The following is a 26,972-nucleotide window of genomic DNA, read 5'->3' on the forward strand; positions in this document are numbered from 1 at the left end:
TCCCGTGCGCGTCTGTTCGCCTTCTTCTTCAGAGCAAGTTCGCGTTCTCCCCTCTTTCTCCCCGCGACGAGAAGGTCTGCTTGATCCCGGCTGATCGTTTCCTTTGAGATTCTCCACAGCTCTTGCCTTCTCTCCACCCTCTTTTAACTAGAGAGCGGTTAATCTTGAGTGAACTGAACTTGGGTTTGGAATCTAAAAGAAAGGGGAACACCCAAAGGGATACGGCAGCGCGTCTTTGGATAAGGACCTCTTTCCCCTTGTTGCACTTTGGGGAAGATTTTTTCCCTTTCAGTTGGTTTTGGTTAATCCAGGTGGTGCAAGGAGGATTATTCCACTCGAGCTGGTGTAGAGAGACATCCCCTAGAAGGCTATTTTCATGTTCTCCATCCAGGACGGTCTCCCACGGGGAGCCTTGACCATGAAAGAAGAGCCCCTTACGAGTGGCATGACGCCGGTGCGCTCTTGGATGCAGAGCGCGGGGATACTAGATGCCAACACAGCTGCGCAAAGGTAAACATCACCAACAAGCTCCAAGCTGTTCATATTCCAAGTAGTTGGGTGTGTGAAAGAGAGCGTCCGAGGCGTGTTAGAGGAAGCGTTTGGGCACAGTTAGAAGTGTTTCGAAATCAATTGTTTTGAATCTAAGTGCTCGTACAGATACAAGGTCGTTTTAAGTTTGTCAGCTGTTATTTAGTTGTAGACGTGCTGAAACTGATTGCGCATCGTTATGCGCTGTATAAGGCTACTCCAGAAAGGCGTACTCTAGCTACGCTGCCTGTCACACATGAGAAAACATTGTTCTACTTGATTTATCTGTGGCTGAAACAGAGCTGGAAATCTTTCAGATTGTCTTGTGTAGGAATGTCCCGCTCATGGCATTTTATTTAACCTGAAAATATTAATATTTCAAAATCGCACTCATCTAATGATATTTAACGTGCATCACAGGGAAAGAGAAGTCTAGTGAGAATCAATAACGAGCATGAGTTTATAGTTTTGTTTGTAAATAAAATATGCAATACTATAGGTGATTTCAAAATCATCCTGAATAATTTATTCTGATTTATATAATTTATAGGATTTTAAAGAATGCTCAAAGTGCGATAGATAAGTGGAGTTAGTGAGGTTATTGCGCTAGACAAAACTATTAGGTCTGTTTAAATAATAATAATAATAATAGTAATAATAATAATAAAAACCAAGAAAAGTCCAATCGAGGTACCACAGCATGTCTTTCTATTTCACTGGTATAATGCATACAAAATAAACAATTAGCACTTGTAACAAGTTTAAAAAGAAAAGTTTTTGGACCGGGAGTTTCTCCGCATGTACTCTCTCTCTTCTGGGTTCCTGAATGATGCTGAAACACTGAGGAGATGTAGGATGTTCTGTCTCACCCTTCAAAGAAGACATGAGATTTCGAGAAATACAGAGGGACAAAATTAGTTTGAGCATTTAATTTCCTCAAAACAGCTAGCTCAAATTTTTTATTACACAGGCCGTGATATCATGTTAAATTGTTATAAAAATATAGAAGCGGAGAAAATGGGAGAGAGAAGAACAGAGAGCATCACACTAATTCTTTAAAATTAATTGCATATTAATGGAATAATAAGTAAGATAACTATTTATTGTGATAAAATACACGTGTGTGTCTTAGGGCTAAAATGTTAGATTTTTTTTGTCACTATAAACGCACAGAGAGAATGAGCGAGAATTTGAGGAATATTGGGATTGCTCATTTAGTTTATTTGATGGTATTTTCGGATATTTAAGCTCATTTAAATCTTTATGTATTTATTTGTTATATAGCTAAATTAATTTGCTGCATCAAGCATGGCCAAACATGTGGTCTGAAATAAATTAATAATTAATTACGATGTTAGCCTACTTAAGTGAGCAAAACGCACTTAATGAGACGGGTTATTTTCTGCTAGTGTGAAAAAGGATGCATCCTGAAATAAAAACTTCTTCAGGACATAAGTATGCGAGGCGTTTTTTAATGTACAAATAGTTTGAAACTTCATTAAAACATGTAGGCTACAGAGGGAGATCTGCTGCGTTTACATGTTTTCGTGAATCCCTTAAATACACTGCGGAGATAAATATACCCCCGCGGTATATTAATATTGCATATTGTGTATGCTGGATAAATGAGATGTTTCAAAATTACAGTGCCATGTAAAAGTGGCAGAAATACCTGCCCTGTCATATCGCTAACATGGAAAAGTCGCGAGCACCTTGTAGATCACCAGTATTTGCAAACCAAACTGCTGATGTTTTATTATTAATTAGAGACAAAATCCAACGTTTTTGGGCATCTAATTACCCTACATGAGATAAAAATTCACATTCTGAATTATTTATTTTATGGAAAAATAAATATGCGTGTTGCATATAAGTTGCAATGCATAGTGCATAGCATAAGCAATATACATAAAAAAAAACGAGGATAAAAAATATATATATATCGGTCAAAATATCAAGCCCGTTTAAATAATTTCTCATGCAGATAGTTATAAATGGAGTGTAATAAAGAGCAGTGTTTTCTACCATAATATAGCAGCGCTGCATAAAAAGTCATTTGTAAAACAGGTTCCCACATAATAAATAATTTGGTCTAGCCAATTATCAGCCTCTTACACAACAAAATTCTATACAAACGCAAAAGAAGCGAACGTATCACGAAGCACTATGCAATCTTAAACCAAGACTAAAATATTAAATTAACTAGGCTACTTAAATTATTAAAAATCATATTTTTAATTTGGCCTAACATATAGTTATTATAATCCTTCATTTGCTAGTATTTTACGTTTCAGTATGTTATGAACATTTGTCATGCGAAAAAAACACATGCACATCTTCTGCTGCTTGAAATATCTCCTCTTGCTCTTTTTCTTGCTCTCTCTTTCACACTCGTTTTAATTCATCCTAGTGCATTTTCATCACATTTTAGTTCTATTTTAATCTCAAATATACACTGATGGCAGGATATGGGTTTTATGGGATGAAGTAAAGGGTAAGAGACAGTAAAGTGAGTGAATGTGGATAAAAGAAGCAAAAGTGAGAGCTTAATTTGATTTGCAACTTTCATGTGATCCTGTAAATAATACCATGTGTTGGCTGTGGTGATGATGGGTGGGTGTTTAGGGGTGAGCTTGGTGGAAAGTGCAACCTTTTTTTGGATTAGTCCTGTCAGAGTAGAGAAGGAAAATCATTGTTTGGACAACATGCATTGAATTATAGCTCTGCAGAAATGAGGATTCGTGCATGTTCCCATCCTTATTACCCACATTATTTTAATAAATAATCACAGTTCAGAAACACTGCACAGTTTTTATTCAGTTTAAAATTGTTTGCATTCCTACACAAACTGGACTGATGTAGCTAGCTGAATGGGTGTGTAATGCCCAGGCAGCTCAGGAGTACGTTTGTGGGGTCCATCTCCCCCCGAGCATTTCTCTCTCTCTCTGCCCTTCTCTCTGGGCCTAGGGGTGAGTGAGAGGGCCGCACAGCTGGGGAACAGATTTCATTTGACCCTTTCACCGATTCTGTATCCCTACACTGTAAAACCTGGCAAAGTGAATTATGTCGCCTCTGTTTTGTCCACTGGAGGGGGGGGGGTGTTGGAGGAGAATGGGGGTCAGACTAATGAAGTCCAGACCCCCATGCTCTAGGTAAAAAAAAAACTATATATATATATGAACGGAAATTATATATTTTTATATATATATAAAAATAAATAAATAAATAAATAAAAAAGTAATGTAATTTGTCTCCACACTTTCCCAAAATCCTTTGCGTGTAATTGCATGATACATTTTATTTCTGCATGTTGCAAATCCAACCAAATATGCAACAATGACATTTAACAATACAAGAATTGGACTTAGCCACTCAGAAAAAGGGCAAGTTTAAAACATTTCCGCTTTCTTAAATACTCTAAAACATTCATCGTATCACAAAACACACCTGATTTATAGGGTCTCACTCTGTTCTTTCTCAGTCGATGCCTGCATGCTGGAATGTAACACAGAGAAACAAGTGTTTTAGAAACAGCTGCCCAATAACATGCTAGTGATTAGCGGCCGGCTGCAGGGCCACCTCGGTAATGACCCCATTAGAAATGTACAGGTGACCAGCTAATGATTTCAGCAGTAGGCCACTAACGATTTTAGAAAATACTGTAAGTTTTTTTAGAACAGAGCGGCAAGAGTGAGGGTGAGAGAAAGGAGTGCTATATTTTTTAGTGTGTGTGTGCAAGTCTGGCAGGTGCAGTCAGGGCTAAACCTACAGCAAACATGCACAAATGCAATACTAATAAAACACACACAGACACCACAGTGCAGGGGTAGCACTTCACACACACAACTCTGACTCTTATGTAGAGATCAGCTGAGGAAAGACATGTGACAAGTGCATTGATCGAGGCATCCAAAGGAGAAGAGTTGCAATGAGGCCATGACTAATTTTCATTCTCTTATGATGGAAAGAAAAACAAATATATTGCAATTCGACGGGATGCAATAATCAAAAAGGAATTCACTGTGATTAAAGAAAAAAAATTAGGACGTAACCAGTGTAAATACCTGTTTCCTCCCTGCTTTATGCACTTGATGCTCTTCTGCGTTAGACAGGCAGCTCAATTCTATGTCACATTTTCAATTAGAGTGTCCTAATCACATGAAACATTTGCCTGTAATTTAGCCATCCAGCTCCAGGAAATAACTTCTAACTGTGCAATGGTTTAGTTGTCTCGGTGAAATTACGAACAAATTAGAAATTAGCTGGAAAGGTTTAGCACTGGCTGGTAATACGCTTTTACCATTAAAGAAGAAGTGTATTATGATTCCTACGTGTCACAGTGTCTGACAGTGCTGTCAGCTGTTTGAGTTTGTTTTTGTGTGTGTGTGATAATCTTCACTGTTAAAGTTCAGCATTATAAATCAGCATTATAGATCATTATATTTTTGTTGTTATTATCATTATCAACAGCTAGGAAAACCTGATAAAACCTGTATGACATGATACACTTGTAGAACATTACTTTGCATAAAAAAAGTCTGTGTTCATGAGTCTATGTGTATTTTGTGACGTGTCGTCGTTTTGTCACAGCTGTGGAGCGTTCCAACGACAGCGAGCGATAAACACACGGGGCTGAATTTGATTAGATGTCTAATCTGTGAGTGAGCCATGAGTCTATTGACTCAGATCCTCTCGTGCTGAGAGTCTCAATCAGTGAGCAATGATAGCACATCCACCCCTCTGACTACACAGGCCATTCAGCAGAGCACCTTCTTTTTGTTCAGCAAAATACTGAAGGCAAAAGCAGCGTGAAAGTGAAAGTGAGTGTCTTTACTGTGGCTTATTGTTTTAGTGTGGGTGTGTGTGTGTGTGTAAATTCTGATGTTGTTCAGGGTGTTTGTTTGAAACGTTTAAAGGGATTGTTCACCTTCAGTTGTTGGTCCCTATTGACTTGCATATTGAGTTTTTTTCTCCCCCATACTATTTTAAAACACTGCATGATTCCATTTTGATTGAGATTATCCCAAATTAACAATGATAAAATATCCCAATGATTAGGGACATTAAAAAACAAATATCTAGTTTTTTTTTTTTGTACGTTTAGATTTTCTTTGTTGTTCTTTTTTTTTTTTTGGAGAACCAAGCATATTGTACAAAAGTACAAATAACCAAACATTGTACATTTTAAAAAATTGTGTAGTTTGTAAAGCTTTTACTTAAATTTTTTACTTTTAGATATTGTACTTTTCCAGACATTTTAATTTTAGTTTTAAATAAAAAAAATCTTATTTGATTTTTTCAATATAATAACGAACAAATATACTAATTAAAAAAAAATATATATATATTTTTTATCACCATCCAATGAGAAACACCTTATCACAAGTTTAAAGATGTACAAACCACCTTAGGTTATAACTTTTGAACTTTAACCATAATTCTATGTCTTCTTTGAATATCATTGTATTGTTGTTGTTTGTTTTGTTGCATGGCATATTCATATTTTAATGAAAATACATAATTTGGGGTTTATATCAATACATAGATAATTTTTTTTTAAGTAAAAAAAAAACCTGACCTAATTTAGCATCAGAGGTTAAGGGAACACAGTCAGGAACAGGCATGTAAAGACACCGTCTACTTTCTGATGTCTGTAAAAGTGCTAGTATGTTTATATATTTGTGTGTGTGAGAAGTAGTGAGCATGCCGTGGCTGTGATGCAGGCAGCTGGTGATGTATGTGCCAGCTTATTGCTGGGAGACGTGACTGACAGGCCGTTTGTGTTTGTGTGGCAATAGAAATCATGGAGAAATGACAGGCCTTTCTTTATGCAAAGATCCTCTCGGACACGTTCGCTTTGACTTACGGCCACCCGTTACTGTGCAGCGGTGACAAATGCCTCTATTACTCTCTGCACTCTGTCATTCCAGGAAGGTTTTCCTATGATTCCACATCATAACATCCAATTAGCGATAAAGAAACAAAGATGCCGACTATCCATAAACACAATCAGCACATCTGGCGCAGCGCTTTTACCTCAGATAACAGCCATGTAAAATACACATTTTTATACTTTAGGGGGATCTAACTGCCCATTTTGACAATTTACAATGCACAAGGCTTGTGTTGAACAATTAAATCACCGCACACTTGAGTCGAGAGAGAATAAGAGCTACAGAGATGACATTGCAACAGGCCAAGTGAACCAAAAAAAAAAAAGACCCGGTTTGACCACAAGTGAGATATGGGTTTCAAAACAACCTCCTCTTCTTTCTCTCCTCCTTTTCTCGTTCTGTGTCTGCTCTCCTCTAATCCCAATATGCTGCCCGTGCTCCTACAGTGCTTTGGTCCTCAACTCATTAAATCTTATTACACAGCTAATAAGCGCTAACCAAACATACCGCTGCCATGCTGACTGCCTGCTGCCACCCCTAACACTGCACGGCACACACACACACACACACTCGTAAGCATGAGCAAGTGTATGCCACAGTAATTGTATCTTTCTGCATAAATTACTCCCCACGTAAACATAGAGTATGTGCATATCTTATTCAAAATACTTGGGCCCTGATGAGCACAGGAAGGCAAGCATGCTCTGTTTCTCCCCTCCTCTTCTCTCATTTGGCCATTTATTAGAGTAAAGGTCAAATTAAATATGATTCCCTTATGTCGGTTAATTTAGAAAATGATCTCCCATTGCAGACTTCTGATGAAGGCGGTGGCTGTATCGACCAAATCTCAGCTGATGCCATCCAGCCTCGTAACCTTTCTTTTTCGTCAAGACCTTTCTGAGAGGGAAACTGTCAGGATGGATGCAACAAATGAGAACAACAAATTCTTAAAAAAGTGAAAAGGAGGAAGGAAGAGCGCAAGAGAGAGAGAGAACGTGATTAACATTTACTTGTTGGATCAGCACGTTGGCTCTCAGCCAGGGCAGAGATGATTTTTCCGCGTCACATTTGTATAAACAGAGTGCTGCTGTACGGCTCATTAGTTCGAGAGAGAGAGAGAGAGAAAGAGAGAGGCGAGCTGTAGTTAAAGACTTCCCTCTGTCACAGTCCATCACAGGCGTGATTAATGTCACTGAGATCTAGGGCTTGTAGATGCCACCCATATGCAACACATACACTACCTGTGTCATCTGTCGCAGGCATTTTAACAGAATACTGGTTAATACAGTTAATACAACACTGATCCACTACACTTTTTGAAAGAAATCAATGGTTTTATTCAGAAAGGGTGTCCTTTTGTGATCAAACGTGACAGTAAAGACATTTATAATGTTACAAAAGATTTCTACTTTAAATAAATTCTGTTATTTTGACATTTTTGTTCGTCAAGGAATACTGAAAAAATCTATATATCATTGTTTCCACAAATATATTTAGCAGCACACAGTTTTCAATATTGATGATAATAATAGGAAATGTTTATTGACACTAAATCAGCATGTTAAAATGATTTTTGAAGGAGTGTGTAACTGAAGACTGCACTAATGGCTGCTGAAAACTAAGCTTTGCATCACAGGAATAAGTTACATTTTAAAACATTAAAATAGAAACAAAATTGTAATTATAATAATAACTAGCTGTTTTACTGTATTTTATATAAAATAAGTGGAGCCTTGGTAAGCATGAGAGAATACTTTTGAGAACATGAGCCTGTTCATTATCTTTACTCTCTTTGACTATTAAATTTGGTATTAATTAATTGAATTTGTTTCATTACACTTTTCAACAATGCAATGAATGTTTCTTGTCCAATATATTGTAAAATAAAGTGTTTTCTGTCTGATGTAAAGATAAAATATTTGCAATCATTATGATCAATCAGGTGTTTTTTCACTGTGAGATAATTGTTTTATTGAGATGTACGTACATGCAAAGACATCACTTACCTCTTTTTAATCACACACATGTCAGCTAACTCCTCAATAACTCAGCAGATCCCGCTGTGTCCTGTGTATTGGCAGTTCTTCTCCTCTGCATGTTCATTAGCGGATGATTTCAGAGTTTGAGTCTTAGTATCCATTTCCCTCAAGTGTTCAGGCCCTTGAGCAGTGAGGATTTTAGCCTGGGGTTACTTTTTTCATTTAACATAATTAGACTTTGCTGTATCGCATTAAGGCTGCAGTGTGCAAAGAGCCGCAGACTGAGCCACCGCTGCATAGAAAGACAGTGCTCTTGTATTCTGAAATGTCATCATTACAAACCCTTCAGCTCCTGCTATGAGTGGTTTATAGTTAAAGCAGTTCTGTGAGACTGTATTTATTGATTCAAATAAAAGAACTAGGGTTGTTTCTGGCTAACATGTTTTTTTTCCTTTTATTTCTCTCTACTGTGTGGCGAGAACATGTCAAACAGTGTGTTTAACGGAGACTGTTGTAAGGCCGTGTGCTGAAGCCATCCGTTAGCGACTGATTTACACAGCTTTGCTGTCTATGTGTGTGTGTTCGTCACCTCAATAGCAGTTATTTCAATACAGAGGGAGTGAGAGCCGTCCAATCGCGCCTCTGCCTCTGACTTATAACTGCTGGAGTGAATATGGCAGCAATCAACATAATTAAAATAATAACACTAACAAGCTTTCTGAGTCGATCGTTTCCTGTGTGTAAAGATCCGTGCCTTTGCGAGAGCGTGCGGGAACGATGTCTCTCTCCCTCACCCCATCAGAAACCTGACGCCTGGCTGTGTAACTGAGCTGATGGGGTAATGGAGAGGAGCTCATGATGCAATACGTGTGTGTTTAAGTGTGATACAGTTTTTTTTCCTCTTGCTCCCCGCAAATGTGTCATTTTGTAATTCTGTCTTCCTATGCGAAGGTGATAATTTGTGTTTGCGTATGCTTGTGCATTTCATGCAGTGATTTGGGCCCAGACTGTTGATGTATCCTACTGTGTAACGTGCTATATTTAATGCTAAACTATTATATTTGTAATGTTTTATATATTTTTTTGTAGTGCGATACAATAATAGTAGTATAAATGGAAAAACATATAAATGTATATTTATCTATAATTATAATTAATTTAATTATCTATAAATTACTAAAATCTTGATGTTTTGATAAAAAAGAATGTGTTAATGGACAAGTAATCTGTTGACTACCCAACATTCTTCACATAATATAATTATATAGTATACAGTATAATTCTAATCTTTAAAGCTGTTTTTACTGTCTTATTTTGTATGCTTTTTTCTTATTGCATTTAGAGGGCATCTGTCAGACTTAGCACCGCCCTGACCAGTCAGACTGCTAAAGATCTTCACTGCAAATCAATTACTACAGATGAAGAAGATCATATTTCCCATTTACGTTGAAGTCATCCGCTTTAAAAGTGCTCCTCCCTGAATCCCCATCCCACAGCATCTTCTGTTAAAGCTGTTTTTGCCTTCAGTGTAGTAACCTCAACTTCACGAATGAGATTTCACCAGGCTCGGATACAAACGAAGCATTAAGCCCTGTTAATAGTACTGGGGAGGGCTCAGGCTTTATTAATGTCGTACCGGGGGAATATCTCAGCGAGCGGAGACAGAGTGCAGGCCGCTTTCCAAAACACTGACTCCCCACCCCGAGCTCAGCAAATGAACAAATATTTATGTATGAGCATATTTTAGAGATTCAAATGTATTTTAGCCCACCTCATCAGAGTAACGAGTAATTAATGAACAGACTTAACTATGACAGCTGCAATTTATGTATGTGAACATTAAACGCTTTTTAATTTGATGATTTAAGGAATCATAAATATTACGAGCCACTTGATTTGACTTGAAGGTGATGCCATTATTTTATTAATGATTTGAAAAAACGTTTTTCCTGTCCCATCTTAATATGCAGTAACGTACATGCAGTACGCTGCCATGTGTAAGTTTGGGGTTGGTAAGATGTAAGTCAGTTATTCTTAAATAGGTTGCATTTTTAAAAAATAAAAAATACAGTAACACACACACACACACACATACACACGCACACACACACTTACACACACACACACAGGAATATTATAAATATTTTTGCAATTTAAAATAGCTGTGTCAATGTAAATATATTTTAAGATGCTACTTTGATGCATTGACATTGATGCAAATTTGAATTTGATCTGTTCGAGAAACCTGTTTGCGTGTGGTGCAACATCACATTTAAATACATAAATATTTATTTATTATTAGATTTTTATTATTATATTGTATCATTTAATTTTTATAATAATATTATGTTTAAAACATTTTATTTAATCAATATAAATAAAAGTATTCCTTTGTTAAATTATAATGTGGTAAAATACAGTGTCAGATTAAGTGCTTGACATCGGTTTCTTCTTGAGGAAAGACATGCATACATTACCACCCTATTAAAAATAGACCACCTGCATTTGAATCTTCTGTCCTTTACTCCAGGCCTTCCTCTCTCTCTGAGGCCCATGTGTCCACTGATCCAGGTATGGAAAGATGATCAGCGTTTGCGTCAGTGAACCAGGGCTGATGGTTTGATTGATAGGTGGACGTGCAGGGTTGGCGTAGAGGTGCGGGCTTCCTCCTTTCGGGCTGCGCAAAGTTCCTCGGTCTCTGTCAGTCCGTCGTTTGCCACGTGTTCTAATCGATGCTCAAGTGTGAGAGTCAGGATAAAGGCTTCTATCGCTTGAACCCTTGGGAGGCCCGAGCAGGTTTGACTGACAGGTGAGGGAAAGAGGAACGCAGCAGTTGCCAAGGCGAGCTGTACCCAGTAGCGATTGGCAGCTGCAAAGGCAGACGGTGCCTTCCGGGGTCCCCCGCTCAGTGCCAGATTCCAATTGTTGAGGTGGCAGAGCAGAGAGGGGCAGACAAAAGAGTTCATGGCACGGCATGAGAAAACAAGCCAAATATCTCTTTTCTAACACCTCAGTTATTTCCTGTAATCTCTCATTGTAACAGCTCTAATCTCCTGTTTGTGTTTCCTGTAGTCTATATCTTTTCACATATTTTAAAAGTTGTTCAATGTCATGTATTTATATGCAATGAGATTTTATTTGTGAAACATTGTGAAATCATGTTTCTGCAAGCTCATATTTTGAATGATTATTAGCGTTATAGTACATTAATCTCTCTGTGTCTTTCTCTCCATCTCTCTTTCTCTCTTTCGTAGTGGTGTGGGTTTGGCAAGAGCCCATTATGAGAAACAGCCTCCCTCAAACCTGCGCAAGTCAAACTTCTTCCACTTCGTTCTGGCCCTGTATGACCGGCAGGGACAGCCTGTCGAGATCGAGAGAACCTCCTATGTGGACTTTGTGGAAAAAGACAAAGTAAGCACTCTGTCACTAATAGATGCTGCTACACAACGCAGCAGGATTTGTTATATGCTGGAGTGTTGCATACTGATCTTGGAGAACATGTTAAGAATGTACTGTGCAATGGTATAATACGTTTTTAGGTGCATTTTTGATATATAAAAAAAATCATAAAACTTTTGAACTTTTACCAACATCCTCTGCAACAATGTGTAAGGTTTTTTTTTTTAGCAATATATCTGAATGTGAATTTTTTTTTTAGGTTAAAAAAAGTTACAAAATAAAGTTAATACCTCTTTTTGATCATAAATACATACATTATTTGAAAAACGACATAACATATTTCCTAAAAAATTCCCCAAACCCTCTGTGTTTTTAATTTGTGTGTGTATTTTTATTTTTCAGTTATAATTTCATCAATATAATATAATATATATAATATATATATATATATATATATATATATATATATATATATATATATATATATATATATATATATATATATATATATATATATAGTGAGAAATAATGGTAAGATATTCTATATTTTAAATCTATTCTATATTAAATTAGATCTTTTCTTTCTTTATGCAGTTGCACTGGATATCAAACTCACATTATCACACAGTATTGTGATTCTCAGTACCAAATAATATGTCTAGAGGGCACCGATGAGACCACTTTTTGTCATAAGAATTGCATTACCAATATTAAATGTAATGTTCTTTTTTTATTTGAATTTATTATAAAATATCCACTTTTACTAACATAGGATTGTTGCTCCATGTTCATTTATTTTTTGCTTATCTTTCGAGTGTGATTTTCTGGATCAGCATCATGGGAATAAATATTACTCTTTCCCAAAGCATTACTCTAAAAATTGGCCTTTTCAAGGTACCGCAAACTCCATTCTGGAGTGTAGCCCTGTGTTTGTACTTTGTAGCCCTGTGGTGTGTTTCGGAGGGTAGTTCTGCTCACCCTGCGGTGTGTGTGTCGGGGGGTTGTTCTCAGTAAAAGGTTACAGAGAGCTCCGCCCATGGGTCATATGGGACGGGGGCCAGCTGGCACGGTCAGCGCTCTGTCCTCACTGTCTGCTCACCTCCGCCATAACCCCCACCCAGCACCACCCCCAACACTCCTCCACTCCACCCTGGGTCGCTGCCAAGATGCTCCCATTAAACTTGGCAGTGAGGAGACAGAGAAAGACTGACGTCATGTGTGGGTGTGTCGTGTTCCTGCGTCTCATTGGATTGATGTCACATTAGGGTAAAATAACTCACCTGAAGCCTGGATGTGATGTTTAAATGTAAACCTCACACTTAGTCCAAAGAGTGAAACCAAACTGTAAATTTACATTACTGTTCAAATGTTAGGGGTCAATAAGATTGATTATTTTTTGGAAGGGAATTAGTACTTTTTTTTCAGCAAGGATGCATTAAAATGATCAAATGTGACAGTAAAGACTTTTATAATGTCAGTTAAAGGATTTCTATTCCAAATAAATGATGTTCTTTTGAAGTTTCTGTGTATCAAAGAATCCTAAAAGATGTTTATAAATATAATTAGCAGCACATTTCAACATCGATAATAATAAGACATTTTTCATGAGCACAAAAATAGAAAGACTTCTGAAGGATCATATGACACTGATGACTGGAGTACTGATGCTGAAAATTCAGCTTTGCATCACAGGAATAAATTAGATTTTAAAATACTTTATGATTGAAAATAGCTATTGTAAATTGTAATAATATTTAACATTATTGCTGAATTACTCTACAATTGTATTGTTTTTAAAATCAAATAAATGCAGTCTTGTTAGGGCATTAGAGACTTCTTTTAAAAACATTAAAAATGATTACTGACCCCAAACTGATGACTGGTGTAAAGATGTATAGAAAAACTATATAGAAAAATGGGTAGTCAAACCCAAATAAATAAAATAGTTTTTTCGCAAAGTATTGACAGGACATTGGTCCCATAATTAGCAGAGTCATTTCCAGCAGTGAGTCACAATACAGGTCTGAAGGTCATCATGCTGAGGTTACCTGTCTTGATGGTCAGTGTTTTAATAGATGACAATTTCTTTTTCAAACATTTTTCATGTTCTACTTGCTTGTGTATTCTTTTAGGAATACAATGGCGAGAAGACCAACAATGGCATCCACTACAGGTTACAGCTTCTCTACAGCAACGGTGAGACCCGTACTGCTCCTGCAAACCCTTTCCATATCCCATCAATAACAAAGACATATTGCAAGGCAGAGCGGGGCCAACTGTAAACGATATGTAACCACAATCATCCAACTTGTCTCATCACATCTGGGAGAGTATTTGAGAGCTCCATCTGTTTACCCTGAGAGGAGTTCATGCTGTTGAACACATTTGCCACCCTTTCACAGTTTACGCTCATGTCTAATGTCATTCCACGCTACTCACCCAACAAAGCTTCATTTGAGCTCTTAGTTCTTAGTAAAGTACACACAGACTGGCTACATTAATTAAGAGTAGGTGCTGTTGCACTTGTCATTGTTAATGTTTAAATTGTTTATATCAGTATATTAGAATTATTTCTGAATGATAGTGTAACACTGAAGCATGGAGTAATGATGCTGAATATTCATTTGTTCATGAATCTGACTGATGCATTCAGTTAGGGTTTGTTACAACATGAGGGTGAATAAATTAAGTGAGCTATTCCTTTAACATACATTTAAATGCCACCTTGAAAATTTAAAATTAAAATTTTCATAAAGTGTGGCTAAACATGTGTGCTATAAGAAGAGTTGGAGCCAAAGTCTCAGTTCAAGACCCTTCTCTACTCCTGCTCTAATGATAACAGCTAGTGGTGAATGATTTGTCTGTAGATGTGGATTTTCTGTCATCCACCAGACAGCAGGGCAGGAGAAAAGTGAACTCTCACACTTTAAGACGGGGAAATCATAAATAATAGAACAACTCAGAAGTTGAGCTGAGTTTGTTTTTGCTAAGAAGTGTTAACGGAATAGCTCAGTCAACATGACAAGCATAACAGAATGCGCATAAACGCACTGTAGGGAAAAGAATAATAAAACAAATTAATTTCCAAGTATTCCATAAGAAATGAGTCCCTTTATGTAGACTTTTCAAAACAATTGGGCTTTGCGTTTGGTACTGGCTGTTTGCTCAAAGAGCCTTTTAATTTGAACACACACTTGATTCTACTAGTATTTGTGTTGAAATATGGCACATATGATTTATTTATTTATTTTATTATGCAACTGAGCTGGATTTTATTATATGCAGAGCATAGGAAAAAAAATGTTTAAGAGATGAATGTTTTTGTATCTGACACATTTTTATTCTATTTTAAACCTCCAGGTATCAGGACAGAACAGGATCTGTTTGTTCGATTAATAGATTCCATGACTAAACAGGTGAGTACGGTTTAAGATTAATTATTTTCTTTCAAATTCTTTTCCACTCAGAAAGTTCCACTCAGAAAATGTATAAAGTGTAAATATAACCACTTAACAAACACATAACTAAAATGAGTTAACAAATTAATAATATTAATAAAGTTTTGTACACCTACGTCTATACTCTAAGTATATACACCATCATAAATCTCAACTGCTTGATTGTTATATTGTCATTGTATATTAATATTTGTATATATTTATTTTGTCACAAAATGTAACTGTATTACCCAGCTCTTTATATAAAGTTTGATATACAATTATGTCTAATTTTATACACGTACATACAGTATAACCACAAAAAGTGATATATGCAATGTAGCAATATAGCAAATCTCAAAATGTAACTATATTATCACCCAGGTCTTTATATAAAGTTGAATATATAGTACTTCCTACTTTATTGGATACATATATTCATGTAAAGCAATGTATACTATATAGCAAATCTCAACTGCTTGAAGGCTTGTATCTTCTCAAAATGTAAACTATATTATCACCCAGCTGTAATCTGCTAAATGAGAATATATATTATGAAGATATCATAATAAAATAAATAATAAATAAATAATAAATGAATTTGACTTGACTAAAAGTGCATGTGATGGACCCCACGCACAAATAAAAGTCCCATTAGAGATGCCTCTCATACTCTCAACTCAGTCCTGCACCTGCGTTCTTCATTCCGTCATGAAATGGACCAGATTTCAACAACCCCCACCCCCCCGGTCTTTGTATTTCCTATCTTTTCCTTAGCCCAGCAGGTCCCACTGTCACTGTGTGTCAGCCTTTCTCAGATCAATATGGCAACCAGTTCTTTGACAAAGCATCAACCCTGGAGACCAATCAATAGGCCTTAATGTAGCTGCAGAGCCGACACGCTGGAGACAATAATCCTCCCGACGAAAAAAAAGGGCTGTAGTTGTGCGCGCCTGTAAAATCCCCCACCCTATCCGCGCACACAGGCTTTACATATGCGCATCAACAACGAAGCTGCGAACATCGATCGAGAGCAACCCGTTTTTCTTCTAACTGAGAATGAGAGAGAAGGATCTTGGTTGAGTTAAGCCGCCTCCAATTTGAACGTTTCCACAAAATTAATTTGGCTAAATAGTTTTGTACTGCTAATTGAAATATTTCTTGTAAGGTGGGATGACTTAATTAAGGTACCAGGAAAGAGCGTGTTTGGAGTTCATGGAAGAGTTGTAACACTATTCCATATCGCTGGAGTCAGATGTGCTTGAAAAACCAGGGTGGGGCCACTACCTTGGCGCCAGTGAATCAAGAACGATGATATATAAATATCGAGCCGATCCACCTCCTGACCCCCTCCCCCCTTGACAAAAATTGAGGATGGTGATGAAGAGGAAGAGACTTTCATAGGCAGCAGAGAGATAGATCAATAATGTAGAAGTGGTCGTTATACTAAAAGTATTGTTCCCTAGGGCGTTGGGTCAACCCTGTCTGGCCGGCAGACCAGAGTCGAGTAATATGGAGGATAGTTTGAGGTGGATTATGTTGTGATTATGTGTGTGTGTTTATGATGGATTCATCTTCACTGGTGATGGCGATGAAATCTGGTTGGAAGGAGGGGTCCTTTAACTTTCTTGATATGCACCGATCATCCGTCATCCAGGCCAGGCATGACAGCCCGATGAGGGATGCCTGGGAGGAAGCCTCTCTTTTGGGGCCTGGCTGACCATCTGGCTGCTCGGGCTGGATGCTGATGGGGAGAACGGAAAGATTGTTACTCCACATGAGCCCCAGCAGAGTCTGGATCCCCCTCAGATTGCTGCATACATCCAGCCGCCGTTAACCAGATTTAGCTTTTAGCATATGTTAAAGTTGTCAGCATGCTTCGAACCAAAAACATGACTAATGACCAGGTGTCAGCATCCTGAACATCTTGAGCAATCACTGGTTTCAGGATGAGCTAAAAAAGGAATTCGGCAAAGTCACAAAACAAGAGGACTGAATAAATTGATCAAATGTGACAACAAAGACATTTATAATGTTACAAATAATCATCATGTGACACTGAAGATTGGAGTAATGTCTATTGAAAATTGAGCACTGCCATCACACAAATAAATTACATTTTAAATTATATTCAAATAGAAAACTTTTTTTAAATTGTAATATTTCACAGTGTTATTTTTATTTAATTTTTATTTGTATTTTTTTTTTTAATGAAATAAATGCAGTGTTAGTGAAACGTCTTTCAAAAACATTTACAAATCTTACCAACCCCAAACTTTTGACCAGTAGACATTCAAAGCACTACTGGGGCAAGTTGTCACATTGCATTAAATTAACTTTTTTCCCCCTAAACAATAATTGTGGAAAGCATGAATTTGTCTCTCTTTCTTCTTTTTAGCCAATCCTATATGAAGGCCAAGACAAAAACCCAGAGATGTGTCGTGTTCTCCTCACCCATGAGATCATGTGCAGGTCAGTTCATATTTACCTCTCATTTCTTATAAGAACAACCTGAGACTTCTATAACAAACACAGCTCTGTTCATATTCGGAGCACTAACATATTGAAGACAATGTAACATGCAGTTTTTGAAGTATATTTTAATGCCTTATTAATTCCTTTTTTATTATTTAACATAAAAAAAATCTATTTCACCTCACATAGTATCACTATGTGAGAGAGGCTTTAGAAGAATATTAACATATGTTTTGGGAGTTCAGCTCACGGGTGTATCTCAGGGTTGCATAGGTGGGCCTACTCGATTCTTCCCGCTCCACCGTGAAGTCCTACAGGGCTTTCCTCATTACACTGACCTTAATGCAGTGTAATTATGGGTTCACATTGGGCTTACATGGCTGGAGGCCTGGATAGAGGTGTACTGTCCATGAATTTTTGCCTGATGGCCACTGGAGGTGGGTGAGGATCTGTAGTGAAGCAGTGCTGGGGGGTCGAGGAAGTTAAGGGGGCCCAGATGCTGGTGTCTTGGGTAACGGGGGGCAAACTTAGAGTTAATAATGTAGTGAGGAGAAATGATTGGGCTTCATTGGGCACCTGAGGGCCGGCGGGAGATGCAAATCCTCCAATATAGTGTAGCAGTGATTATATATTTTTGTAGGCCAACCCTAAAGTTAGCATAACTCCGGCTCCCTCGGAAAAAAACCAATAAGATTTTTCCATTGGCTTTTGGATTATTGCAGAAAATAGGTTCTGTGACCAACAAATGTTTATGATTTTTACACGTTTTGTTCGTCATGATAATCTTCACAAATGGACACAGCTTTTATGAGTTTTAAAAGGCTAAATACAGTTGCCAAATGTAAAAAGCCAAACGTAGACTATAAACAAACTACACCATAGTTGGATGACTTCAATATTACCATCATAAGCTGACAGCTATTTTAGTTTGAGTTAGAATAGTTTGCAAGAATGTAATTATAAACACAGTGAGGCAGTAAAAATGGGATAGTGCGTAGATGAGTTTTCATGTTCGGTTTGATGACATTTATTGTCCCCAACAACCTCTGTAGTTCCATTTAGCCACTTGTTTTTGTCTTTTTCAACACAAGTAAAGGGTTAATACTGGTATAGTGTATGTTGTAGAATAAAACTTGAAAACATCTTAAGCTTGTGTTAACCAAAGACCATATTTCAGGCATTTAACCAAAAACCCATTTAAAAAACCCAATGACGTTCGGACAGTGGACCCAGAAGTGCTCTGATTTTGGCTTTAATAAATACATAATTCCTGCAACACTCTATCTGGCTAGAAGAAAAAAAGTCTACCAAATCACTTCTCGTCCAATATTTTTTATATTTAATGCTAATGTTCTTTGCTTTGCTCTGACAGAGATTTGCCAAGAACAGAGACAGTCAATTATTATGGGGAGCCTGTTGAGTTATTAAAGTGTTGATGGGAATTTTAACACATTTCGAATCATTGAGATGGACTTTGCTAATTATGTTCATCACAGAAGTGATTCCATCTGGCTGCCGCCAGCGCTACATAAATCACAAATGCTTCACCCTATAAAGTGGACATCATCACTTCCAGAAAACTCACCTATTTACACCACACAGCACTGGATGGTACTCTGTGCAATTTTCTTCCTCAAGGAACCGGGCTTTCTCTGAGATGATTTCGATTCAGGTTCCATTTCCATAATGATGGCTCAGTTTGAGTTGGTCATTATGTGATTGAGTGTGATTATTAACTGCCTCCCCTGATGAATGGTGTGTTTCCATTCGCTAATGAGAGCAAGATGAGAGATATTTCCCCTGTCTCTCACTCCCAGGTGATATAACTCTTTATCAGGGCCCTGGCGGAGTCTGTCTCACCTGCAACACCCATCAACAGACAGAAAGCACAGCAGCTGCTCAAAGCAAACTTAATGTTCTTGTCCCAGATGTGAGGATGAGTGTCCTGGTCCCTTTCAGTTTTAATAAATAGGGCTAGTTTTGGAGATCATTTCCTTTTTGTGGTAAATGATCTTAGCAAACGACTTTGACTTGTATCTCTTGTAAGCAGAGTTACAATTTTGCCATGTGAACATCATACTTACAGTCACAAGGAACTTTATGGAGTGTTGTTGCAGATTTGGCTGGTTAGCATTGCCAATTTTGCCATAGACATTGTAACCACACCATCTGCTAACAGTCATCTCAATTGGAAACCATTCAAAATTAACTTATATTCGGGAGAAATAATTTGGTAACACTTTAGAATAGGTAACACCTATTAGTTGCTTATTAGCATGCATATTACTAGATTATTAGCCACGTATTAGTGCTAATTAAGAACATATTAATGCCTTATTCTATTTGACCTTATTCTACATCCCTAATCCTACCCAATACCTAAACCTAACAACTACTGTATCTTACTAACTATTAATAAGCAGCAAATTAAGAATTTATTGAAATGTCGTAGTTAATAGTTAACAAGTGTTACCTATTCTAAAGTGTTACCAATAATGTATATAAAATGTTTACAAAATTATTATATACAATATGCCAGTGTATATTACCAGAAAGAATTTTAAATGAATTTTTATTATTACTATTTATTAAAATGTTTCTGTCAGTTGTCAATCTCTGTCAATCTATCTTTTTATGTTAGTTTTAATTTAATAAGAGGTAATACATTTTCAAGTAATGTTTTAGGAATACGACTATAAGTTAATGGGTTGATTAAATGTACTTTTATACCATACAAATAACAGTGAATTTTTTATGGGTTAAAAAAAAAGTCCCTTTAAAAATAATTTGAATTAAAATTTAATTAAGGATAATTAACTCTATAATGTGTGCTCTATAATGTACTATAGGAATTAATTTATCATGGGACTGGACTTGGTCTGCCTTTAACCATTCAAGGTCCTTCCCACTCATCCCAATGACTTGAAACTGGCACTTCAGAGTCTCCAATTGAGGCAGTGGTTAATTGGCATGGTGCAGCTACAAAATCATGGCGCACAGTGCACAGTGGGCATGGACTGGTCTCTGTCTGCCAGTCTGGATGAGGATGTTGTGTTGGAGAGCTCTCCCATCGGCTCTCACCCTCCAGTCAGGCAGCCTGGTGCATATGATTAGCCCTGGCTGCATCCTCTCTGTGCCTGGCTGGGTAATTACAGCACTTGCCCTTTGAAAACAAGCCCTCTATTGACATCCATTTTCTCTGTCCTTCTCTATCTTTTCATGTCTTATCTTACTCATTCAGCATGTTCCAGTCTATCTGATGTTAGTCTTAAGACTCCCCAGGGAAGCTTTGAATGCTGTTTTTTATATAAGCTCCACTCTGATATTGTGCCCTCATTCGATAAACCCACCTTTCTAGTTTTTGAGTGAATCTACTTCAGGATACCAGAGGTCTTTCAGAAAGACTAGAGAGGGCCACAGTAGAGATAGCAAGCTGAGTAGGTAGCTCTTAAAGCATCGTTTCTCCAATCTATGACTAATCAGTAGGCGCGACCAGAGCCGGTGCCTCTGTACAGGAGAACAGCTTGTCTTGTGCTCATTTTAGGGGTTTGAGGTTGGAGGAGCCGCATTTGTTTTCGTGGTTCTGGCCCTTCATCATTAGCCAAGCCAGGGCTAGCCTGCTCAGACCCTGGAGGGAATGCCATTAAGGCCACATTACGGACGCCCCGCCAAGGTTTGTTTTTGCGAACGGGTACCGGGACTCCCTCCGGACCTGGCTGTGCTCCTGGGGTCCAGTTTGTTTATAACATTTCTTTCGCAGTTTGAGGAGGTTGTCACCACAGCCTCACCATTGGGTTTCCAATGCTAATTGGTCTCCTGGAAGTTTGCTAATGGTTCCAAGTAGCTGGGGGAATAAATTATAGTGACGCACTCTATGGCAACAGTCACACACACAAAGGACAGGAAAACAACGAACAGTACATGTTTTTTTTATGTTCTTAAAGATCATACAATGTGATAAATGATTCATAAAGTCAGATCGTTTTGCATTCAGTGGCTCTAAGTGAGGATTATTTGTCAAATGGCAATCTAATGCATGACAGCATGAAGCAAGTAGGATGAATATATCAGGAGTCTTAGTGGTCGGAAAAATCCATACAATATGATTTGAAGTTATTGCTTAGCTAATCTTAGTCGAGGGTAATGATTTTTTCATCATTTCATAAGACTGTGTAGAGAAAAATGGAATAGATACTGCAACTCGGCGTCTCCCGCTCTGCAGTTCAGGATCCACGCTTCTTCATGATTAATTTGGATTATGCTTAATCATTATTCATAAAAATACCTTCAAAAACATATATTATGTTAAAGGAATATAAATTATATGTGTTATTAATTTAAATATTTTTACTTAAATATATTGTATTATAATGTTTACATGTAATAATATAGTATGTACTAGAATTATTTATTATAGTGATAGTCCAGATTTCTTAGGGGTATCCGTGTCTCTCGCTGTGAGAACTCAGTCCTGCAGGAAACACTACTGCAAAAATATTTCTATTCTGACTGATGACTGATTTAATTTCAAACTGATGAGATTAAATTTAATTGGTACCATTTTCACAAAGCAGGTGACACCAGTGGCCTCACCAGTTTGATTGGCAAGGGGTGATTGTGGTAGGCGGGATGTGTTTAGGGGAACCACATGCCATCAGATGAGATGCCAGCCTGGGGCGAGGGCATGGGCAAGGGCAGAGGTGATGACAGTGTTGGAGAGGAGCATTTGGGAGAGAGCCGCTGCACCAGGACTACTCTGGGTGCTGTCCAAACTGTCAGAGGCTGGCTGAGTGACCTTGGCGGGGGCCCAGCCCAGCTGGAGCACGGGGCAAGAGGAGAAAGAGGGCGACCTGTCAGGCAGCCACCAGCTTGAGAAAGACTTGCCGGTCACCACATAGCTCCATCCCTATCTTTTAAAGAAAACAGCAGAGCTTTTCTTCGAAGCATGAAAGCAAATCTCAGAACTCTTTTTTTTTGTACACATACATAATTCTGGGGTCATTGGGCACTTTTTTGTCCTTTCTCTTTGGTTCCAATTCAAGTCACTTTCAAATTCTGTATTTATAAAATCTAACCAAACATCAAGCTTCTTGACTAAAGATACAGTTTAATACTGTGTTGCTCTCTAAAACAATAGTAAACATAAATGAATATATACATATACAAAATTATGTAAATAAAAAAGTAAAAAGAGAGAGATCGATATCTTTATATATTGCAAACAGTACAGAGGTAGCAGTTGCCAATATTAAACCCAAAAACATTCCAATATCGATCCAAACCTATTAAATAGACCTGTAACTTATGTCTTTTATCCATTTCAGCCGGTGTTGTGACAAGAAGAGCTGCGGGAACCGAAATGAGACGCCATCTGATCCTGTCATCATCGACAGGTAAGAGCATCTTCTATCTTCCTCTTGCCCTCCAAAATGGAAAGACGTCTGCATCTACAGGCATCTGGATATTTTATTAATGTTCAGTTTTGGGGATTGGCAAATCCCGCATCCCACAACAGGACATAATCAGCTTTGCCGCCAAGTGAGCGAAAGACAGTGTGTGTAGACTTGCTCCTCTTGAAAAATGCAGCTCTCGCAGCAACCACATCTGGGATTTAGAGATATTGAATATATAGCATAATTCCCATCAATTTTGCTTTTTTCCCATGGGTTAATGCTACATGTTTTTAGTTTTAAGACTGCTAACTGCTTATTCTGTTCTCAGTACCATCTCTCAAACTCTTTACCCTGCTGACTGGAGTTCTACCCGCTAAAAGCGTCTGTAGGGAGGCTCTGTAATGACTGGAATGAAGTGGATGTGATTTTGTGAGAGAGTGTGCACTTCCAAATAGGACAGCAGTGAGAGTGTCATCCTAGGGCACAGGGGTCATTACCAAATCCATGTTGGCTCGTTAGACTGGCCTTGGAGCGTATCCAGCGGACAGAAGTCAAGGGAGCCGGAAATCAGTGACCCACCCTCTTTCTCCACACACACACACACACACACACACACACACACACACACACACTTACAAAAGCATGTACGCACAACCACACACGAAATCTTCTCACCTCTAGCTGCCATGGAGTGCATCTGATTGGTGTAAGGTCCGAACCTGCAGAGATGATGTCACCTTTTCCTGCTATTGGTGTCGTTTATGGAATGTACCATTATTTAGCTGCTCAGTAAATGACAAAACCCTGCTGGCATTATAGCAGATGCACCAGCCAACAAACTACCAATAATGCCAATTTACTAACAACTGACGGGGTGAGAAAACCATCAAATGCGTGACAAAATACGACAAAAGAGTGCGCGAGAGCGTTTGAATTTTTCATCTCTCTACAATGAGGCTGATATTGCCGTCTGAAATGTTTCCTCTGGGAGTAGCCGGAATGAAAGGCGCTACGTGGGGTCTGAATCGCTGATGTCTAGCGTGTGTGTGTGTGTGTGCCTCATTACGCTGACCAAAACCCATTTTAAAGTGTTTATGTGATGCATGTGATTTAAGACAGACCGGTCCATACGACTGCATTTTAGTGCCTATTAAGATGGGCAGTATTTATAGGAGTGCCGCCCTGAGCTCCTTAAACCAACAGATAAATCAGTTTGGCGCAAGGGACGGCCGCCGGTCCACCATGAAAATCAGCTGTAGCGCCCGTCACTGTAAAAGACTTAATGACGGCCATTCATCCTGCCCTCCACAATCTCTACCTTTGTTTCAAGCATAGATCTGCCCTGTAAATCAAGACCTGCTGTGCATGGCTGTGCAGCCCCATGCATCACAAATAAGAGGCCTTGAACGCGCACACTTGCATTAACACAACCAGACCTGGTGGCATTGGAAGGAAACATTTTTCACGCCTGCCTCTCCGTTAGTCTGGTCTCATCAATTTTGTCCCATCGATCTTGATGTTTACCGCTAATGGGGACAATAAACAACAACAAATAAAGAGCTTCACTTGATTCTTTTTGATTTCGGCCCATTATTGGTTGTCACAGGAAATAAGGTAATTACGGTGACACAGTCACTTCCTGTCTCATTCCAGTTTCGTAAATGTCTATTCTCGAGTCCACTTAGTTAGGGGTTAAGTATGGGTCAGAAAGGTCAGGGGTCATATCTCATGACCCCTTTACTTACACAAACTGGGAAGCATTACATGCCATTTGCAGATCAAGAATTACTCAGTCAAGAGTAAGGTGAAATATCGCTGTGCAAGCTTTAAAACAGGTGTTAGTACAAGCTAATATTGCAATTAGATCGTCCAGAGAGTTCTCTTAGTTGGGCAATAAATTGTGCAGTGCTGTAAGTGCTTATAGCAGGATGGGGGGAGTTTGGTCTAATTACCTCCTTTTGCCTCCCTCCCATCCAGCCTCAAGCATGATCGTCATAATTCGCTTCTATGCTTTTCATTTTGAGTCATGCACAAGGAGTAAAGCATTGAAATTAGACCATAGATAAGGGTTAACATGCATTTCCACGTGACCTTCCTGACCTCTGCTCAATGTCTGTTATCACAAAGTGTCTCTCCTCTTGTGTCTATATCAGAAAAGCATGTTTTCATGAAGGTCCTGTATGGCATAGATCAGTAGATGTGTGAAAATGAAAATAAAGGCTTCTTGAGATGTGTGTGTTAAGTGTTATATTGTTTTATGTACAGTGAGACCCAAAAGTCTGGGACAACATTGGAAATCTTGAAAAAAAAAAAAAACTTTTTAAAGGAAATAAACAATGCATTGGGTTTAAATTTTTTAAGGGTAATAATAATAGATATTTTTGAAAGTATTTTATTTACATCTTTTTTTTTAATAAATATAAACATTATTAAATATATTTATATTGAAATAAAACATAAATAAATGAAAACAAAAATAAAAAAGCAACTAATATATATGTAAAACTATTATATTAATATGTCAAAATATTAATAGTACAAAATAGAAGCTTTTTTACTAACGGTCCTTCCCTTTGCTTGATTATTTATTTGTGTGCTTATGTCAGAACTTAGCCCTATAGTTGACTGTTTGTAAAGGATTATGTCTGCATGTGTATATACTGTACAAATGTGCATGAGTGCTACTCAATCTTAACCCTTTGTTTGACTGTTTGTATGCGTTAGAGCTGTGTGTGGTTGTACATATATGTGCATGTTTATGTCAGAGCTTAACCCTGTGGGGGTGGCTGCTGGTTTTTGGTTATCAGCCTCTCTGGACTCTTCCTAGCAATCACGTTCTATTGATCGAGCTGCGCGCCCATCGGTGCCGGCCAGATTAATAGTATAGATTTGCAATAAAAGAAGGACATTACTGGGCAGCCTGGGTAAAATTGAAAAAATGATGAGCTCTTGGAAGTGGAGATGAGTCAGAAGGGTGTTAAAGAGGCAGATTTTATGTAAGTGTGTGTTAGAGATACATTACAGACATACTGTACATGTATGGCATTATACACTCAGGCCTGGGAAGTGTTTAATGTGCTTTAATGTGGAATATCAAGAAGAGTGATGAAAATATTTTATTGATTAATCATTTTTAGAATAATAATTTGCAGTCACTTTTAGCCATCACAAAAGCAGCTTTATATTATTATATAACAACGCTTCCTAAAGGAATAGTTTGCCCAAAATTTAAATTCTGTCATTCACTCTTACTCATACTACACTTGTTCCAAACCTTTATGAGTTTCTTTCTTCCACTGAACACCAAATAAATATATTTTGAAGAATGTCAGCTGATGGTAGCCATTAACTTCCATAGTATTTTTTCCCATGTCATTTCAGTCAGTGGCTACCATCAACTGTTTGGTTACCAACATTCTTAAGAATCTTCTTTTGTGTTCAGCAGCAAGAAAGAAACAACTTTGGGGCGAGTAAATGATGTCAGAATTTAATTTTTTAAAAGAACTATCCCTTTAAAGGTGAAGTGTGTTGTTTCTGTATTAATACCAAATGAAACTTTAACCAATAGCACTTCTCCCATCCGGCATTGGTAAAATGCAATGGGTTTGCCAGTTATTGTTCAAGTGTTTTAGGTTGGATTCATGCTAGGTCTGTTTGTTATACAGGTATATATTATTGCGTGTGTATGTTTGTGTTTTATGTGTGAAATTGAAATGATCATGGTCTGTTGTAGGGGCATGTGGCCCGTTTGGCAGGTTCAATAATTTAGTATATCCTGTCCCTCACAGGGGGACCCATCTTGCCCCCATTCATTTCTCATACACACTTATGTGGAATGAAGAAGAAGAAACAAGAGTATGAAAACAG

General features: G+C 37.9%; 1 protein-coding gene across 5 annotated transcripts in view; it reads left to right on the forward strand.

The window, feature by feature from the left end:
- Positions 1 to 26,972, forward strand: part of LOC132113853 (transcription factor COE3-like) — a 97,072-nt gene continuing 70,100 nt past the window's right edge. For all 5 annotated transcript variants that reach the window (XM_059521877.1, XM_059521879.1, XM_059521881.1 and 2 more), the window contains exons 1-6: positions 1 to 510; positions 11,656 to 11,812; positions 13,933 to 13,996; positions 15,161 to 15,216; positions 17,636 to 17,709; positions 23,037 to 23,105. In XM_059521877.1, coding sequence (XP_059377860.1) covers positions 377 to 510; positions 11,656 to 11,812; positions 13,933 to 13,996; positions 15,161 to 15,216; positions 17,636 to 17,709; positions 23,037 to 23,105 — 554 coding nt within the window. In that variant the 5' untranslated portion in view covers positions 1 to 376. The remainder of the gene's footprint in view (positions 511 to 11,655; positions 11,813 to 13,932; positions 13,997 to 15,160; positions 15,217 to 17,635; positions 17,710 to 23,036; positions 23,106 to 26,972) is intronic.

This window comes from Carassius carassius, chromosome 33 (assembly GCF_963082965.1).
Source record: "Carassius carassius chromosome 33, fCarCar2.1, whole genome shotgun sequence".
Classification (NCBI taxonomy): Eukaryota; Metazoa; Chordata; class Actinopteri; order Cypriniformes; family Cyprinidae; genus Carassius; species Carassius carassius.